Genomic DNA, 20,073 nt, shown 5'->3' with positions numbered 1-20,073 from the left:
GATGTTTTAATAAAACTTTATTTACAGAATCAGGCAGCAAACTGGATTTGGTCTTCAGGCTATAGTTTGCCAACCCCTAATTTATTTAGTTTATGATTTGACCATCAGCAACTTTTTAAATTTTTATTTTTCAATTAGAATTAATATTCAGTATCATTTTATATTAGTTTCAGGTATACAGCAGAGTGGTTAGACATTTATATAATTTACGAAAGGATCCCCCCAATTAGTCTAGCACCCGTCTGACATCATACATAGTTATTACAATATTATTGACTGTATTCCTATGCAGTACTTTACATCCCCGTGACTATTCTGTAACTATCAATTTGTACTCCTTGATCTCTTCACTTTTTTCACACAGCCCCTCAACTGCCCCCCATCTGGCAATCATGTTTGTTCTTTTTAATTATGAGTCTGTTTTCATTTTGTTTGTTCATTTATTTTGTTCACATATAAGTGAAATCATATGGTATTTGTCTTTCTCTGTCTGACTTATTTCACTTAGCATAATACCCTCTAAGTCCATCCATGTTGTTGCAAATGGTAAGATTTCATTTAAAAAGAATTTTCGAAGGGCTTATCCAGATAAACATGCTGGAGCAGATGGTTAATTCTGGTTGTTTTTTTGTTTTGTTTTGTTTTTTTAAAGAAGATGAGAGAAAAAAAAAAGGATTAAAATACCGGTATGATTGTCATCACCTGGTCCCGGGGATGAGTGCCATAGGGTAGTTGCTGCACTTGGGTCTTCAGGGCAAGTTGGAAACTACAGTTCTGGCAGGTGTCTGCCAGCGAGTAAGTTTGCTGAGATTAAATCCCCGTGGATCTTGGAGTCAGCCTGTGTTCATGCTTGTCCCCACACAGGGAAGCTCTTTGTGCTGGAGTCTCGGAATGGCTCTCAGGGCCTGGAACTGGAGGCAGCTCGGCTTTCCTGCAAGAGCAGGGGCGCTCACTTGGTGTCTGCAGAGGAGCTGCGGAGAGTGGTCCAGGATTGTGCCTTCGCTGTGTGCGCCACGGGCTGGCTTGCGGATGGCTCGCTGGGGTAAGTCTGGCGAGCTGGGAGAGGCTGTACTTCCAGCTGATCCGGCTGCCCCACCAGGGCTTATATGGGGACTCGATAATTGTTCGATTGAGGTGCCAGGTTAGGCTAAATGCAGTGGGCAGTGGCTTCCAGTGCATTCTTGGTTAGAGTTCTCATATAAAAACATTTTTCTAGAGTTCTGTCGCACCCTCCCACCTTACTTTGTTATTTTGAATTTCCTTTTTAAGTTACAAAAATAATACATGCTTGTTAAATTTTCAAATAATCCATATCTGTGTAAAATACAAAGTGAGTTTCTCTCTTCTTCCTTACCCCAGACGTAATGACTCTTAACTGTTTGGTATATATTCATTATCTGTTTTTCCCTGTTGATGTGCATCTGCATATATATGAATAGGAATACGGTATTGAGGTTTTAAAATATGGTCACAAATTTTTTCACATTGCTCCCATCGAATCAGGCACTTTGAATCAGGCACAGGATAGTATCGCCTCAACTGATAGAATATAGCAGGAGCAATACTGTGTGACTTCTGAGGTTAGGTCAGAGAAATCCATCCCTGGATTTCTGGTGACACTCACTTTTGGGATGCCATGTAAGAAGTTTTGACTATCCTGAGATAGCCATGCTGTTAGGAAGCCCAGCCTACATGGAAATGCCCCATGTCATTGCTCTCACCAATAGACCCAACCGATGTCCCAGCCGATAGCCAGCATTATCTGCCAGAAATGTAAGGGAAGATGCCTCCAGGTGAGTCTGGAAGATGCCTCCAGGTGAGTCTCAGCTATTGAGTTGCAACAGCCTATGAGTCTCCCCAGCTCAGGCCTTACACTTTATAGAGCAGAGACAAGCCATTTCTCTTGTGCCCTGTCTGAGTTCCTGACCCATGGAATCCTTGTGGAGAAGAAAATCTTGTGGCCGGCTAGGAAAAAAACTTTCCATTAGTGCTGCTAACTGCTTCTTTAGTCATACTCAGAGAAGGCAAGAGCCATTCTGCTTTCTCCTTCATGCCACAGGAATGTGAAAGAGTAAAATGGGCTCCAAGAACACTTTGGTTGATAATAACCTTGAAGATGTCTGGCTGGCAGATGGCCATAGAAAACACACAACCATGCTGACTCATGTCTCCACATGTGCCACATGTGAAGCAGCAATTGAATAAATAGGACAACTGAGGCTACATCCAGATCTTTTCGGCGCATCTGGAACTGTGACCCTCTCTGCCTTATATTTTTATATCCAGGTTCCTCAATAGACAAAATATGCCCTGCGCATGCATGTTTCCATTATGTAGTCAAGTATAAATATTTTTCATAACTCTGTTACCATCATTGCATCAGATAACCAGGGTATTCAGAGATTCTGAAGAGCCAGCTTAGAGCCAGGCTTCGGTCTCCCAGGCATTACAAATCAGGACTGAGTCACTGGAAAGGCCATTCTGTCTGGGTTTGCTGTAAAGTGTTAAGACATCTTAGTGGATCTCTGCATTGCTAAGATGGTATTTCTTTATAAAGTGAATATATTTACTTGATATGTTTACTACACGACACATTAAAAACAGGTTTTCCTTTTTAATGTTACCAGAACCAAGCATCTGACCATTATTATGTGCATTTCACCATGGGTCTTTCCATCACACCCATCCCATCTCCCTTACCAAACAAGTTATTAAATGCATAGTGCATTTTGCAATTGATGGCATAGTAGATTTTTAGTAGATATGCTCTATAGCTCTATGAATTTATTTTGAGTATATACATAAATCTATAGGAAGACGGAGATCTAGAGCAGTGAATACAGACTTTGGGGCCACTTGTTTCCTGGGAGCCTTTTCACATTCCATAAATGGTGGCAGAAAAGCTGGTTGGCAATTTAGATAGCCTTGTAGAACCAGGAAGACAGATTTGAATTCAGGTTTTCTATAGGCAGGCATCTGGGGAGTCCTTTTGCTTTGGGTTGGGATGTTGTAGGAATGTACCCCAGGACTAAAAGTAAGCGGCAGGCCCTCAGAGGAGCTGAAGAATCGCTTCGAATCCTCCAAAGCCATGAATTTGGATTGAGATTATACTGGAGTTTCAGTGCTCCAGATAGCTAGCAGAATTGATTTTAAAAATCATCTCTAGAAGAAGACAGCATTATCCTAGGCAATTGGTTTCCACAATTAATTTTAGCAAATATAGGATTTGTCACACAATATAAAATAACCAGTCATGTGAGAAGTCAAGGCAACAAGAATAAAAATAACCAATAGAAACTCTAGGTATTAGCATTGATAGATGCAGACTTTAAATCTTTAAACTGTTCAAGGATGCAAAAGGCAAGGAGGATTTTGGCAGAAGATGGAAAACTATAAAAATAACAAAATGGAAACCCTAGAAATGTAAAATACAATAACTGAACTTAAGAACTTAATGGGTATATCTAACAGCTGATTAAAAAAAGCCAAAGAGAATATTTGTGAACTGGAAGATATTTCAGAAGAAGAAATTCAGAATAAAGAACAGAAGATGAAAAATGTAGAAGGGTAAAAGGCGAAGAAGATGCATGCAATTGGAATTCTAAAAGAAGAGAAGGAAGATGGAGCAAAAGCAACGTGAGACTTATCCACAACTTAAAAAAAATATCCGGGCACAGACTCAAGAAGCCCTACGAAACCCAAGTAAAACAAATAAAAAGAAATTCACAGTTTGGCACATCATGGTAAAACTTATGAGAGTCTAATATGAAGAAAAAAATATTGAAAGTAATAAGAGAAAGAAAGAGTAAAAATAAACTAACAAAGACCAAAGACAATTCAATGATACCTTCAAACTGCTGAAAGAAAATTACTGCCTGGAATTCTGTACTATACCCAGTGAAAATATCTCCCAAGAAGAAAGGTAAAATAAAGACATTTTAGACAGACAAAGGGTGAGAAAAATTCATTATATCGGACCAGCACTAAAAGAAACACTAAAGGGTGCTCTTCAGGCAGGAGGAAAATAATTGTAAGTGGAAGGCTGGAGCTGTAAACAAGGATGAAAGGGTAAATGGGGTTGGAGGGGAAGTAAATTAAAATTATATAATTACAAAAAGCAGCAAATACTAAACACTAAAAAAATAGTATCTAAGTCAGGAAGTATTTTAAATATGTTAATACATAGTATTTTAAGGATTTTAAGTTGTGTCATTGGGAGGAGGGTAAAAGTAGTATTAAATTTTAAGAAGTCTGGAAAGCATGTTATAACTCTTAGGGTAACTGCTAAAACAATAGTAAAAGGGAAGATAAAGCCCCAGGTTTCGGTTCTGCCTTTGTCAGCAGCCCTGGGATTTTGGTTAGTGATTTCATGTTCCTGTTCTCCATTTCTTTGCTTGCTGAATGACCACATTAGTCTAGTGGGCTTCCTTCCATGTGATTATGAGTATGTGTGATTTTATTCCACTGCTAAATAAAAATGATTTTTACATTTCAGAAAAAAAAGATATAATCCTTCCAAACCAATACAAAGGAAAAAGAGTCTGCCCCCCGCCAAATTAAAACAATCAAAATCAGGGGAAAAAAAGAGGACGAACGGAAGAAAGAATGTGCGGAACTAATAGAAAGATGGCAGATTGAAATTCAAAGAGATCGGTGATTAAATTAAGTGGATGCGATGCTCCAATTAGGAAAAAAAGATGGATTTTTAAAAATTCTACTATTTGCTGTTTAGAAAAAATATTCCTAAATAAACCATGGGACAAAAATCAATTATAATGGAAATTAGCATGTAAGTAGAACTGAATTATATTAAAAACATAACATACTTAACCTATGGGATACTTCTAAAGCTATACCTAGAGGGAAATTGTTAAGCATTAAAATGCTTGTGTTAGAAGAGGACAAAGGCTTAAGGTTAATGAGTTAATGATCCATAATAAGAAATATAAACAAGAACAGCACAACAAACCCCCTCATAAAGAAGAGAACCCATAAAGAGAAAAGAATAATAATAGTAAACACACATACTAGAATGTATTCAGAGGAACAATGTATTCCTCTGAAACTTGAATTGATACATATGACCTCAACTCCAGCATCCCTATGTGTTCCTGAATTTAGACTTTTGTTTGGGGAAAGTGTTCTCATACTGAGGCTTTCCACCAAAGCTTGTGAATCGGAAAAATGTCTGCTGATTCTAAGCTGACAAAAGAAAAGAATGTTCTTTTCCATGTTTAATTAGTTCTCCTAATCCAGTGTCTTCTTTATCTGTTTCAGGACAACCGTGTGTGGCAAGGGGAGTGGTGAGCAGCAGATCACGAGAGCTGTTGACGTGAAAATTGAGAGCAACCCAGCTCCTGGTGGCACATACAATGCCCTTTGTATTAAGGATGAAGGTCAGTGCCAGAGCCTTTAGAAAGTTTCTGGAGGGTCTGCTTGTGGGAGTTGCTATCTTAGGTTGCATTCTCTAGAAGCAGATTCACTGAAATATGGTATATCAGGAAATCCGTCCAAAGAAGAGCCAATAGGCAGTGGGGGAGTAGACAAGGAAAGGAAGTGGACCAAGCAATGGTAAAATACTAAGTAAAGGCCACAGTGGTGGTGAGGTGGGGGATAACTTTGACTTCATTCTGCAGGGGATCTCTAGAGACAGTGTAGGTCACCATAGATTTCCAGATCAGGACTGAGAGAATAAGAGTATTTTTACCACTACGCCTGTCAGTCATTGGTTAAGGGCTGCTTCAGGGAGCTGTAAATTCCCAGGCTTTTCCGGATTTTGATGTGCACGGGCAAAGGCTTCCAGTAGCCTGAGTGCCACACTCCAACCAAGAGGCACAGGGGTCTATAGTGACAAAGGTATCTAGGCAATACGGGCATCCCCTGACAGCATCTGCTATGGTTGCTGATACGGCATGCCTTTCTGTCTCTCTTCATGGTGAAAGAAAAAAAAATCCTTTTTCCCCAAAAGGAAACTGCTCCTGGGGTGAAGGAATTCAGCTTCCTTCTGGGAAATCAGCTGAGTGATGAGGAGAAAACCGTAGCAGAGACTCCAAGGCAGCATTTCATATACACTGAAATAAGTACACCTTCGTTATCAGAAACACAAGCATTTGAAAGGGAATGTTCATGCAGATGGAGAGAAAGCCAACTGCTTACTCATCAGTCATAGACATCAGCACAGGTACTGCTTGGCTGTACACTGGTCTCATCTGGGAAGTTTTAAGAAATACTGATGCCTGGGTACCAGCCCTGGATATTCTGATACAAATGTTCAGAACATCGGGAGGATTTTTTAAAAGCTCTCCAGCGATTTTAACATGTAGCCTAGTTTGAGAGCCATATCTCTCATACAGAGTTTCCCAAATCTCTCTGATGATAAAAATTACCAGATGAACTTGTTAGAAATATGAACCCTCAACTGCATCCCAGAAGCACCAAATCCTTATCTCCAGGGAAGGGGTCAGAGGAGTTAATAAGTCAAAGAGCCATAGTGGACCCTAAGGCCGTGGCTGGTACTTGTTAGATGTTTGTTAGTGATAGGTCTCTCTGCTGCTGTGGGGTCTCCCTCCAGGAAGAGTTCTTCATTTGCTTGGTCTATAGAAGAGTCTGTGAGAGCCTCCTGATACCATCTGTCCAATCAAGTGAATGAAGGATGTAGCCTTGCTCTGCAGAGTCCTAGGGAGAATATCCATGTTTTAAAAACGAACAAACAAACAAACAAACGTACAATTAAAATAATCCTTTGACTCCCAAACAATAGGCAAAGGTTCAGATCCCTGAAGGAGAAAAACAGCATGACCTTTTTTCTTCAGTGATCTCAAATGAATATACAGAGCTTCTGAGTCTTAGCTCTTTTCCCTGATAAGTAAGAGGTATCAATTAGCTTTTGCTATTTAACATATCACTCCAAAAGGCAGTGGCTTTAAACAACCATTTATTTAGTTCGCTATTTTTTTGGACCAGCAATTTATTCTTCTGTTGGCCTCGGCTGGGCTCACTGGCGGGTCTACAGTCAGCAGCTAGTTTAGGTGGCCTTGCTTTTGGGAGTTGGCTGGCTGTTGGCTAGGATGATGGGGATGACTGAGTCACATGTTTCTCATCATCCAACAGGATAACCTGGGCTTCCCACCTCACTGGCTTTCAAACAGATTGTGTGCATGCAAATGTGTGCCCCTTTTGCCCACAATCGTGCTGCATGAAGCCAGAGGTTGGAAACAACCTTTTACATCCTATAGGGCACCAGAGTCAAAGCCATGATAATGACTCCAAAATTGAGTTAGTGCCAAACCGATATAATGTGCCTCCTAATGTTTTGCACTCAGAGGAACACAACTTCAGTTCAGTAGTAGTCCTGCCAAAAATGCATAACTTGAATCTGATCATGAGAAAATATTAGCTAAATTCAAGATTTTTAGGGACAAACAGACATCATATCTACAACTTACTCTCAAATGGTTAAGAAAAGAATGACAGTATCGATATACATAAATATGCATTTATATATGTACACATATGTATGTATGTATATGATGTATATTTGTCTCTATATCTATCTATCTAGAAGAATGATAAAACAAATGAGGCAAAATGAAAACACATTGGTAAATCTGGATAAAGGGTATTATGGGAGTTCCTTATTACAATATTTCTGTAACTTTGAAATTATATAAAAATAAAAATTTCTAAAAAGGTCTACATATTCCTCCAAAAACAACAGCAGGAAAAAAAAAACCCCAACCCCCCCAAAAAAACCCTTGAGTCATGGGGAGCCAACATGTGAAGCAGATTCAGGATGCCTGTCAACATATGTGAAGATTGATGCCGTTTTAGTAGAGCAAGCACTGTGTGTGGTTCATTAGAGTAAAAGTGCTCAAAAGCTCTGATCCCAGAGCAATTTGTCTGAGCCTGGCCTCCTGTCACCTCCAACTCAGTGGGAGGGGCTATGTGGAGGAGACTAGAATCTTGGTCCTACAGGGGCCTGAACCGTGAGGAAGCCTCAGATGGGCATGCAGGGGACTCAGGAGTGCATGCTGAGGGCTGCTCTCTCTTGGGCTTTCTAGAAAAGCAGGATGGGTTCCCAAGGTCGTTCAGAGGGAACTCAGTCTCTATTCCTCTGCCATCCATCCTTTAGAAAGAGCATTTAAACTGCTCTCACACAGTCCTCATCCTGCTCAGTGAGCTGCTGCTTTTCCTCAGTGGAGTTAACAGTCAACAGGGAAGTCTGTGTGCTGAAGGAAGGTGTAGTGCCTTCGCGGGAGATGAGAACAGGCAGTTCCTTGGGGTTCCTGCCGGAGTGTAGATGAGGTCTGGTTCGTCATATGCCCTGGTGCAGTTTCATCTCCAAAGGTTGCCATATGCTTCACATTAGCTCTGTGCTGCTGCTTTTCTTTGGCAAGACAGGAACAATGAAATGTGCTAACTCCCCAAACAGCAGACAAGTGCCTTATAAAGAGCCCAGAAGGAAAACGGAGCCTGTGGGATGTTCAGACAGCTTCCTCCTGTGTTTTCTTTTTTTGAAATAAAGTGCATCATGAATGTAGACTTTTCTCGTTTTCCTTCCAGTATTTTTGTTTCACGAAGAGCGAATTTCCAGTCCTGTGGTGATCTCACTTAAACTAATAAGTAAAGTTATTTTTAACCAACTGGATGCTGATGAAATAAGCTGCCTCCACTTGGATTTTCTGCCTTTGCTTCTCTTGGCAGCTTGTCTAGGGTCGACGGCGTGGGGTCTGGAGAGTACCCACAAGGCTTCACTCCGGGTGCGCTTCTGTTTCCCCACTGCTAAGCCAAGGCTGGCCGGGCTGCTCTTCCCCACCAGCCCACCTCACCTTCTAAGCACTGAATTCCATTTTCCCTGCATACTTTACAATTGCCTATACTTTCCTTGAAAACAGAAATGGAATCATTTCCGTTCTTTATGTCATCAAAAGGAGAGCTGGATGCTCCTCTTGAGAGCCATCAGGAATTTTGGAGAGTAGCCAATTCCCAGGTCTTCCTGGAGGAGGCCCCATTCCTCAGGATCAGCTTTGGGGAAATTCTCCAGCAGCAATTAGGAGACTGGAACCAATTGCAATGCTTTGAACACCTGATAGGACTTATTTAGTTCAGGATCTCCCAAGGGAGTGTGGAAAATTCTGAGCTCAATGCCACTGACCAGGCATTGACCATTTATTTACTTATCCAGGGTAATGCAGAGTTCAGAGCTCAGACTTGTGGGTGCTTCAGATGGATGGATGGATGGATGGATGGATGGATGGATGGATGGATGGATGGACGGACGGACATAGAGATATCACTGCCATTGTCAGGGAGTTGATAGTATATAAGGTTAAGGAAGAGATGAATGCATTTCCATGACACAAAGGAGGAAGCTAATTAGCAAGACTTCTTGTAGCAGTGGCAGTTGAGGCAGAATTTGAGGATTTTGTTCCTGGAAATAATGGTTAGGGAAGGGAGGAGAGGACATTGCAGACAGACAGAACAGGTGGAGCAAGGGCTAGAAATCTAAGATCGCAGTGGTTTGGGGAGACTAGCCATGGGCAAGCCGTGGTGCTAGTACTTCGGGAGAGCGAGTTGGGTCTAGAACATCGCTGGAGGCTTGAGTAGACCTGCTGGGCAGGTCTGAAGTGGCTGCAGACAATTTCCACCACAATAAGCAATTTTCCCCTCCCCTGCCACCCACACACCCAGGACTGCATAGCACTAGGTCTTGCTTCCCAGGACTGAGGTCTTCCGTTCTAAAATCCCATGCTAGATCAGTCTTAATGCATAGTCAGTTCCAGGAGCACCGAATGTCTGAGCAGCCCAAGAAATGGTGCCAGTGGGTCCATGTTCTGATGGTTCTGGTGAACCATTTTGTTTTGCCCTTGTTCCTCCTCAATTCCTGTTCCGCCATCGTGCATTTGGCTATATTTGGTTTGAGAGAAATGGACCTTCAGTTACCATCATCACCTGAAGAATGATTCAAAAGACCATCAGTCTCCAACTAACTTGGGAAATGGAACTTGTGTTCATTTATATTCCTAATTAAGGTCCAGGCATGTAGCAGGCAGTGGGCAAAGCATAACATTTAATTCTGGTAACAACCAGAATTAGTAGGTGTCCTTAGCTTCAGTTTACATTTTTAAATATATTTTCTAATTATAAACATGAACATGTGGTCATTGTAGTAGAAAGTATAAAGAAAATTAAAATCACTCATAATCAGTCAAGATATAGAACATTTCCTTCACCCCAGAAGGTTCCCTGGAGCCATTAGTTTGAGAACTAATGATAAAATTGAGTATAATGGGGAGGACAATGCTGGTTCTGTCCTAGGTAGAGCAGGGTGTGGGGGGAGCTGGGCAGGTGGGCACAAGAGACAACTTCTTAACATAGCTTAAGTAAACTGAAAAGGAGAAAAGATGAAGCATTTGTGTCAGAATTTCTACATCCTTGGTTTGTGTAATAATAGTGAGGGTTTGCAGGCTCTTTAGAATTTCAAAAGTCATGATAGAAGTCTTAAAATTTCTCATAATAAAAGCATTAACTTTCATATGCGTTCTAAACTATGGAAGCTGATTATCAGAAGCTCTGATTGGCAAGCAAATGCATCCTTTTAATTTGAAAATATGAGTCGGTTTATTAGTACTATTTGTTTGATAGGCAAGATCTCTTATATAATCTCTTTCCTTAGAAAGGAAAATAATAGAAATTGCTCTTTATGTTGAAACTGTCGAAACCCAGCTCTAAAGTCTAAGAACTCCACAAACCATAACCCTTACCTGTGGGAAAACTGAGAAGTAGCCGTAAAGACTGCCCAAATGTAAGTTTCTTTAAGGAAGAGAATAGAGTCCAAGTATATAGCCAGCTGTTTTCCATAGCTCCCTCTTAAGGTTCAAGATGGGAAGGTTAGTAAAAGGAACTAATTCAAGTCGCATCTGGATATGGGTGGTGTTTTCAGCAAACACTTGTGTTAATGCATGGATTGTTGTCCTGTAGCTTCTGAAATCACACCATCTAAGAAGCAGTATGTTTCCTGTCTTGTATATTTGTGGGAAATCTAGAAATACATGATGTGTGGGCCCAGACTTTCAGGAGCGTTATTGCGGTTTTCCTGAGCCAGAATCTAGCCCATGCCATCCTGGAAGTTACATCTGAGGGAGAAGATCCCATGAGTCTGGTAGGTTGTGAATTTGGCCTGAAGTTCCTCTTTATTCTCAAAACAGTTATCCTGCTCCTGGATTTTCCTTCCAAAGAGTTGGTGTTGAATCTCACAGATAGAGCTGTGTGAGACGGAAAGTATTTACCAGTTTTTTAAGAGTGAGTGTTTGGTGAGGAGCTTCCAGTTTCCCAAAACTAGAAACCAATAAGAGGGGGAAAGACTGGGACATCCAGCGTGAGTCATAGGCAGCTGAGGGTGGTGGAGAGAGAGACAGAGCCCTTTGCCCCTGAGATACCAGCTGGAATTCGGCCCAGCCTTACTTGAAGCTGATGATGACTTTGGTCCGTTCTTCTCAGGATGGCCTGCTCAGACCAATTGAACCCAAGGGTGATGCCTCTCTGCTCAGTGGGGTGCCCCTGGATTTGTGGCAACTTTCAGATGGCTGCCTGTCCCTACTTGCCACAAAAGTGAAATTAAAAGCTGATCTCCTGGGCTACAGTCAAGGCAGTTTTGGTTAAAATGCAACATTCTATGCTGACTTCTAAAGTACAGCCATACCCTTTTTCATTCAAAAATCTCTCCTGTGAAAGAACATGCACAGCATCGACTTTCTTTGAGAAAGTGCTACCAAAAACTACAAGCTGTAAAGCCAATCGAAGTGGCTTAAAGCACAAGTCATATTTTCTATTTTCATCTTTTCTTACCATATCTTCTTTAAAGCAATATACGTCTTAGATAATTTGACTGCAGAAGGACTAAAGGCTTTCTTTTCTAACGTAAAAAATTAGGAGAGGAAATTTGGATTTAAAATTATTTCTTTATTTTGAAAAAAAAAGTCTCACTGCATCATTTTGACACAGCAATTCCATTTCTAGTTTATCCTAACAAAATAAAATATGTACAAAAATGCACACGTGAGCTGTTCATTGTAGCACTATTTATAATAGTAAAAACTTGGAACCGACATAAATGTCAGTGTAATGATTAAATAATGTGTGCTGTAATGTAGCCTTTCAAAAGACTGAGGTACTTTATAGCACTAATGTGGAAAGAGCTATAAAACACCAGAGAAAAAAAAGACTTCTAGTTTCTGTTCCAGCATATAAGGAAAGAAATTAAATCAGTAATTAATAACCTTTCAAAACAGAAATCACCAGGCCTAGATGAGTTCACTAGTAAATTCTACCAAATATTTAAGAAATTATACCAATTTTCTGCAATCTCTTCCAGAAGTTAGAAGCAAAGGGAATACTCCCTAACTCATTCTTTGAGGCCAGCATTACCTTGATACCAAAATGAGAGAAAGACATTACAAGAAAACTACAGACCAATATCTAATGAACATAGGTGCAGAAAGCCTCAACGAAAAATTAGCAATTTGAATCTAACAATATATAAAAAAAATTATAGACTGTAACCAAGCGGGATGCAAGGCTGGTTCAATATTCAAAAATCAATTAATGTAACCCATCGCATCAACAAGCTAAAGAAGAAAAAAACACATGTTCATATCAATAGATGCAGAAAAAGCATTTGACAAAACCGACCCCATTTATATAAAAACTCTCGGCCAACCAGGAATAGAATTGAACTTCTTCAGCTTGATAAAGAACATCTACAAAAACCTTCAGCTAACATCATCCTTAATGGTGGGAAATTTTAGGCTTATCCACTAAGATATTTTTTATATTTTAAATGGGCTTGTTTCTATCTGTAACTACCTGAGAGGACACGGTGGCAAGGGGGTGGAGCGGGTAGGGAGGAGGAGGCTTCAGACCACAGCAAGAATGCCCACTGCTCACCTTGGGGCTGGGAGTGTGACCTGGTTGGCCCAGGTCCTGTAACCATTAACCTCTTTCCTCAACTAATATCAATGAAAGTGTCATTCCACATGGATCTGGCCCATGGACCGCTGAGCCCAAGGGTCTCACCTGCGCTGAACCCAGGAAGCTTTCGCCAGTGTGGAAAGAGGAAGGCTTGGGCCCTCCCCACCTCACCTGGGCTTCCTCACTGGCCGAAGCCTTCGGTGGGCCTCTTAGTGGCTGCCTCAGGGATCAGCCACAGATTCTTCGTAAATAATTTATAAGTTTTAATACAAACCAGTCTCCTTTCATTTCTAAGAGGCTCATTTCCAATAAAAATATATATACCAGTGTCGACAAAAGAATGTCCATACCCATAGAAAAGTTTTATGAGATTTTATTTGAGTCAAATTTTTGAGAATGTGTCCAGAAGCAGAATCTCAACGGATTGAGAAAATGCTCTGGAGAATGGCAGTTTTGCAGCTTATTTTATACATTAGAGTCAAAGGAGATGGAGAGAGGGTTACATGAAATTCATAGGTGGTAGATTAAGGGAGCGGGAGAAAGTAAGCTGGGGAAATCTCTGGATTGGATAAAAAGCAAAATGGAGAAACATTTCTTTGACAGCGATGGGTACGAGGTAGTTAATCAACATTCGCAGCACATAGACATGGTATGTGGGGAACGAGATAACAGTGAGGGGTTCTGTGGTCTCGTGCTCTGGTGCCCACAGTTGTGCCTTTGAGGAGTCTAGAAAAGAAAATTACTCTGCCATTCCCAAGGTGTATTATCCTAGATGCATAAAAACAGTGGACAGAGCTCACCTAAGGTACAGACTGACCTCTGCTAAGGAAGCTACCGGCCTGGGACGTGACTACCCGCTATGACCTGCCCAGTTAGGAATTTATGATCAGACTATCCTGATGGGTACTTTTGGTCACTGAGCTCGTCAGGCCTGCCATGTGGTCCCCGCTGAGCTTGTCAAGTTTAGTTTATGGCCCCTTTTTCATTCACACCAGCAGAAAACTTCTCACAGGAGAACCAGGGCAGGGAGCGAAAAGGGGGCCTGGGCCGTGTGCCCCAAGACTGTCTCTGTGGCCAGCTTGAGGGCAGGCACAGGAAGAGGTTCCAGGGCCAGGTGGGGGCTCTTGTCCATCTTCAGATCCAAGTGTGAACTGTGGGTAAGATGTCAATGTTGGTTCATCAGTTGTCACAATGTACCCCTCTGGTGCCGGATGTCGATCATAGAGGAGTTTGTGCAAGTTTGAGAGTAGGAGTATAGGAACTATCTGTACTTTCTGTTCAATTATGCTGTGAACCTAAATTTGCCCTAAAAATAGTTTTTTAAATAAAAGCTGATACTCAGTAATACATACGATATAATCCCATTTGTGTTGAAAACCACACACCATATACACACAAACTGTATCAGTATCTGTTTCTCTACCTGTGTATGTGTGTTCGTGTATGTCTATATCTGTGACTGTATTTATTTGTATATACCAGACTGGTCACATGTGAGGTTGGAGGAGGGGAGAGGCACCTCCAATCGACTCTACAGTATGTAACATTTTAGCTTTTGACAACAAGTACCTGTTTGCTTATGTAAATAAGGCAGAAAAGGGCCCTTGCTTCTGGGTAAATGTCTCTGGGTCCTCCTTTCAAGGAGACATTAAAGGGTAACATTGCCTGGCAATTTTTAAATACAACATTGTATTTTAACATCACATTTATTCATTCAACAGATAGTTCTTGAGTGCTTCCTTTATGCCAGGCCTTCTGCCAGGCCCTGGAGAAGCCAGAGTGAAGGAGAAACAGCCCCTGTGATCCCAGTTCAGGTTGCAGGTGGCACCCACCGCTGGGGAGAGTTGTTTTTTGAGTTTGTTTTCTCCCAGGCTGCAAAAGTTCTGCACAGTTTGGGAAAGCTGATTGTGGTTCCTTCTCCTCAGAGAAGCCGTGCGGAGACCCGCCTTCGTTCCCACACACCATCCTGCAGGGACGCACCGGCTTGGAGATGGGGGACGAGCTGCTGTACGTGTGTGCCCCAGGCCACGTCACAGGCCACCGCGAAAGCGCCTTCACCTTGCTGTGTAACAGCTGTGGGGAGTGGTATGGCCTGGTGCAGGCCTGCGGGAAAGGTAAGCCACCCCCCTGCCCTGTGAGCTAGGCCACCTCCACCTGCCCTCACGCTGTGAGCAGAGCGGCTCCATGTGTGCTGGTGACAGACACACGTAACGGGCTCGCCTCCACCAAGGTCCCTTTGCAAAGAGGCTTTTAGGCCTTTCCCCTGAGTTCTAGACCTGGGTGTTCCTGCAGCACTTCAGATGCAGTGGATCCCCACTGAGCTCTTCATCTCCTGAGACTGGGGGAGGGGCGGGGGGGGGTGAAGGATACCATCTCCTCTCCCATAAGGAAAGAGTTGACCTTAGGTTATTTCCCTGGAAACCAGATTGGGATGGAATGCCAGCTGTGATATCAAACAACAGTGCTTCTGGTAAACTGGGCCAGGAGGACTATCATAAACACCTACGACATAAGGGAGGCATCCCAGCTTTGGGCTTCCCTGATTGTGGTGATTCTTCTGACCAGGCATGACTTTGTGGAGACCCTGAGTACTATGCTATGGGCTGTGACAGGAGCTATTGGCTCTTGTGAGGCTCGGGGCTTGTAAACTAAGGTGGGTCCAGCCACACATGCGAGTCCTATTCCCTGGCACCTGAACAATCGCAGGGGTGTCAGGGGTGGACAGTGAGGCAAGAGAGAATAACTCCAGGACAGCTGTGTAGACAGCTGTGTGGACAAGAATTGCCTGCCACTGCCCTGCTGCCTTGCTCCACTCCCTGGCCTGTAGCCTGTGGCGGTCATATGAGTCTGAATATTGAGTTGAGACTAAAAGGATTCCTTGGGGACACTGAGCCAGTAGGAATCCACAGATGTTCCCACTCCCCATCATCGTGTGCCTGGAGGTCCCAGGCTCCTGCAGCTGCGCATTCATACATCCCACCCAGCCCCTTGGGAATTTTCCCAGTAGCAGAAATTGCCACCTCCTGCCACAGCCAGGTCTGGCCTGCACACTCCCAACTCCTACACCACGGACCTCGTGCCAGACCCAGAACAGTTCCCTGGGCTCACAGGACTTCTCTCACCCCAAGACTTCTTCAGGGACCACCTTTCTGACCCCCAGCCCTATGATGTCTGAGTACCAAGGAGAGGCTGGCTTTGTAGAAGAGAAAGACTCCAGCACCATGACCGTACTGAATTTATAAGTTTGTCCCTAGAATGTCCTGCACATCCCATGGGGGAACCGTAACTAGACTAGCACACTGTCCTGTCTGCAGGATTCATGCACGTTGTTGCCTGAGCTGAGGTTTGTTGTCTTCACTGCTGTCTACAATCCACAGTGTGAATACGCCACCATTTCTCCAGTCTGCTGGTAGACAGTTGGCTTGTTTTCATGTTGTGTCTGTCACAAACTGCACTGCCATGATTTCTCGTCCACATCATGTGGTTCACATGTGAACACATTTCTGCTGGTTCCTGGGAGTGGAATTGCTGCCCACAGGGTAGGTGTGTCTTCAGCTTCAGTAGAAGCTGCCTGACAGTTTTCTGAAGTATTTTAACCAGTTTACTCTCCCGCCAGCTGTATACGGGAGTTTTGGTTGTCCAGCATCCTTGGGCATCTTGAGATTTTACCTTCGTGCCGATCTGGTGACTCATCTCTGGTGATTTATAATGTTCATTTCTCTGGTCGAGCACTTACCACATATTAACCAAGCATTAGCCATTTCCTCACTCCAGTGTCTGACCAAGTTTTTTGCCCATTTTTCTAATCGATTTGAATTGATTATTTACATAACGTAGAATTTCTTTTTCACATAAAGCTTCCTTGACTGATATGTTGCAAATCTTCTCTCCCATTCTATTGCTTGCCCTCTTGGGGTATCTTTTAATGAATAATTTTTCAAATTATTGTCTATTTTCCTACCTCTCAAATTTTCTGTGGACCATTAAAAATTTTTTAGTAGTCATTGGCCAAGTGATATTTTAGTAAAATGCAATAAAAATGAATTAATATAAGACTAAAGATATTCCAAAGATAGTAAGCACATTTTTTTTTTCATTAAACAGACATAACACTCGCCAATTAGATTGTTACAGAAGCTTCTTCAAAACTTCCTCTCTGTGTATCTATTTGCCTTGTTGCACAGTAATAACAAAAGGTTACAGACTGGGACAGGTTCTAAAAGCACGGTTTGAGCAGTCTCCTGACACTTTGCTCATCTTTCCTCTGTTGCTGCTGCTCTGTGGCAGGCAGGAGCTCCTTGCCAGGTCTGGGGAAGTCAAGCATCAGGCCTGAGCTTCCTGTTTGTTGAATGTGTCACCTCGAAGCAGACCCATACTCACCCTGAGATTGTTAATGAGCTGGCTTTATTTCCGTGAGGCACTGAAGCTGCACCATCGCACGAGCCATACCCACCAACCAGCCAGATGGGTTGTTTACTGGCCCCAGTAGACTGAGAACTAAATGCAGGTTTTGTGTGTCTGAAATGGTGTTTATTTTCTCACTGCAAAGCAGGGTCGTTAGAGCTTTAGGCTGCCGGGTAGGAATTTTGGTTTCTACGTTTGGCTGAGAGTACTGACTGTTGCAGTTTTCATTACTCTGTAGGTTTAACAATTAAAGTCTCTGTGTTATTAAAAGAAGTTATGTGTGTGTATTAAAAAGAATATCATGACCAGATAGTTCACTCCATTTTTGCATTAATTTTCTAATGAACATGAACTTTTTTGATTAGAGAACTGTTTCAGATTGGATAACAATCATCTCGGGAGAGTGGGTCAAACATGGGTTTTAGAGTTGGATCCACCTGGGTTTGGACAATGACATTCCTTGTGCTAGCGGATTGGCGATTCATTCGTTCATTCACTCGCTCCACGTCCCTTCGTTTGACAGCACTCTAAGTTGCTGTGTATACAAAGCTGAGCAAAACTGCCCTGGCCCTAAACGGAACTCTATCTAGTAAACCGGCTGCCTCAAAGACGGGAAAGCAGGACCTGATGAGGTAGAAGGAAAAGCTGGGAGACGAGGTGTCGCAGAAGGTGAAATTTTAAAGGAAGTTTGTATTTCTAGATGGACGAAGTGCTCAATGAGCTCAAAGGCTGCGGAGATCCAGTAAAAGAAAGCTAAAAATTGTGCTTTGACTTCACAGTATAAGAAGGTTCTGGAGGCCTTGCATTTTCAGTGTGTGTGTTGGGAGCGGGATGCACCTGGGCCACACTGCAATGAGTACAGGAACAAGTTAGAGCAGGGGTCCCCAACTCCCGGTACCAGTCATGGCCTTTTATGAACCGGGCTGCATAGCAGGAGGTGAGCAGCGGGCAAGCTAGTGAAGCTTCATCTGTATTTGCAGCCACTCCCCAGCGCTAGCATCACTGCCTCAGCTCTACCTCAGATCATCAGGCATTAGATTCTCATAGGAGCACTGGTCCCTGGCGCCAAAAAGGTTGGGGACCCAAAAAGGTTGGGGCCACTGAGTTGGAGTGAGGAAGAGTGCCAGGTGCAGACAGTTCATCCTTGAATTTCTGCTGTTTGTGAAGAGAACTAGAATAGAGCCGGAAGAGGATCAGGGGGCCAAAGAGGTGGTGGGGGTTCTTTTGCTTTGTTTGCTCGATTGCTTTTTAAGATGGGAGGGACAAGCTTATTTAAATGACAAAGGAAAGACTTAGAAGGGAAAACCGAACAATTTTCTTGACTTTCCTTAGCCTTAATTTGCTTACATAAAAATTGGAAACTATTTATCACGTAGAGTTACCTGCAAGTGCATCACTTAGAACGGGACCCGTGATATGGTCTGGGCTCAATGAGTGTTCGTCCTCTCCCTTTCACTCTCATGATGATCAAGGAGTATTTAGACCTCTCACTTAAGAGATCTGAAGGGATTTGTGCACGACGCTGGCTCCTGGCTTCCTTGTGTGCTGTTGACTCCAGCTCCTAATTCAACAAATGATTAAAAGCAGTCTGTGACTTCAACTGTCATGTGAGTAAGAAGTTAGTCTTTGCTGGCAGGTGTCTCAGATACTGGAGACCAGCTGCTGGTCCTTCCAGAAAGGCGGGGCCCATGTGGCTTTAGGACTTGATGGGGTTCCCATGGGCAAGCAGCTGGTAAATTTCTAATGCGTGCCTCCCAGGCATTCTATACGAGTCCCCCCAGCTGCCTCACTTCTTTGGGAAGCACTTGTCCCCTCCGTACTGGGCCTGGCCACTGATGCTCCCTGCACAGTGTGTGGCTGCCAAGGACTTCTCCCTGCCCCACCCAAAACATTTTTTTACATTTCCTTGTGAGCTGCGGGAGCCCACTCCAGGCCCTCTGGCAGAACCTGCCCATATATGATGCTCCAGGAGCTCCTCCGCTGAGGTGGCAGTAGGTCCCTGGCTCTATTCCCTTCACAACCTCTTCAGGCCAAGAGCCTCAAGCCTCAGGCACCTTGAAGATCAAGACTTTAAATAACTTGGTGCTCAGATGAGTTTGGTCTCAGAGATCGGGGGCTCGGGGCTACCATGAAGTCTGTTTCATTCAAATTTGTCATTGTTGGGGCATTTGCATACTGGCTGGATGACTTGGGCCGGATTCCCTAAAAGCAGAGCCTGTCCTGATATATAGGGTTTATTGAGGGAGAAAGGGGTTAGGGAAGCGGGATGGGCGAGGGGAAGGAGTTTAAGGTGTGGCCCCAGCTGGATTCACATGGGGAGCTGTAGAGCATGAGTCGTGCCTCAGGGCTGGTCCTACTTGGAAGCCAGGGGACCAGCCTTGAGTTCCTCCATATCAGTCTGACACTGTTTACAGGATGCTGGGCATAGAGGGCATATGGCATGGACCCTCCTGGGTGAGGCTCCTATTCTGCCAAGGGCAATTCTCTAGAAAAGGGAGTAGCTGTGAACTTTCAGCTGCCAACACTCCCAGGAGCCCGGGGATGGGCACACTGGCCTGGGAAAGGGGACCTGGGTGGGACGCCAGCAGCATCCACTGCAGTGGAGAACTGAGATGCTCCATCAATTCAGTGGTGCATTGGTTTTTTTAAAAAAATCTACTGGTAAGGTGGGAAATGCCTGAATGAACTTGCTGAAGTTTA

The 20,073-nt window shown here is 43.2% G+C and overlaps 1 protein-coding gene across 1 annotated transcript in view; it reads left to right on the top strand.

Moving 5' to 3' along the window:
* The window catches only part of SUSD5 (sushi domain containing 5), a 41,270-nt gene that overhangs the window by 4,975 nt on the left and 16,222 nt on the right, over positions 1–20,073 (top strand). The window contains exons 2-4 of the mRNA XM_025038974.1: positions 865–1,042; positions 5,278–5,396; positions 14,895–15,083. Coding sequence (XP_024894742.1) covers positions 865–1,042; positions 5,278–5,396; positions 14,895–15,083 — 486 coding nt within the window. The remainder of the gene's footprint in view (positions 1–864; positions 1,043–5,277; positions 5,397–14,894; positions 15,084–20,073) is intronic.

The sequence above is a fragment of the Pteropus alecto genome, unplaced genomic scaffold (genome assembly GCF_000325575.1).
Source record: "Pteropus alecto unplaced genomic scaffold, ASM32557v1 scaffold10, whole genome shotgun sequence".
Lineage (NCBI taxonomy): Eukaryota > Metazoa > Chordata > Mammalia > Chiroptera > Pteropodidae > Pteropus > Pteropus alecto.
This window is presented reverse-complemented; position numbering and strand designations above follow the sequence as displayed.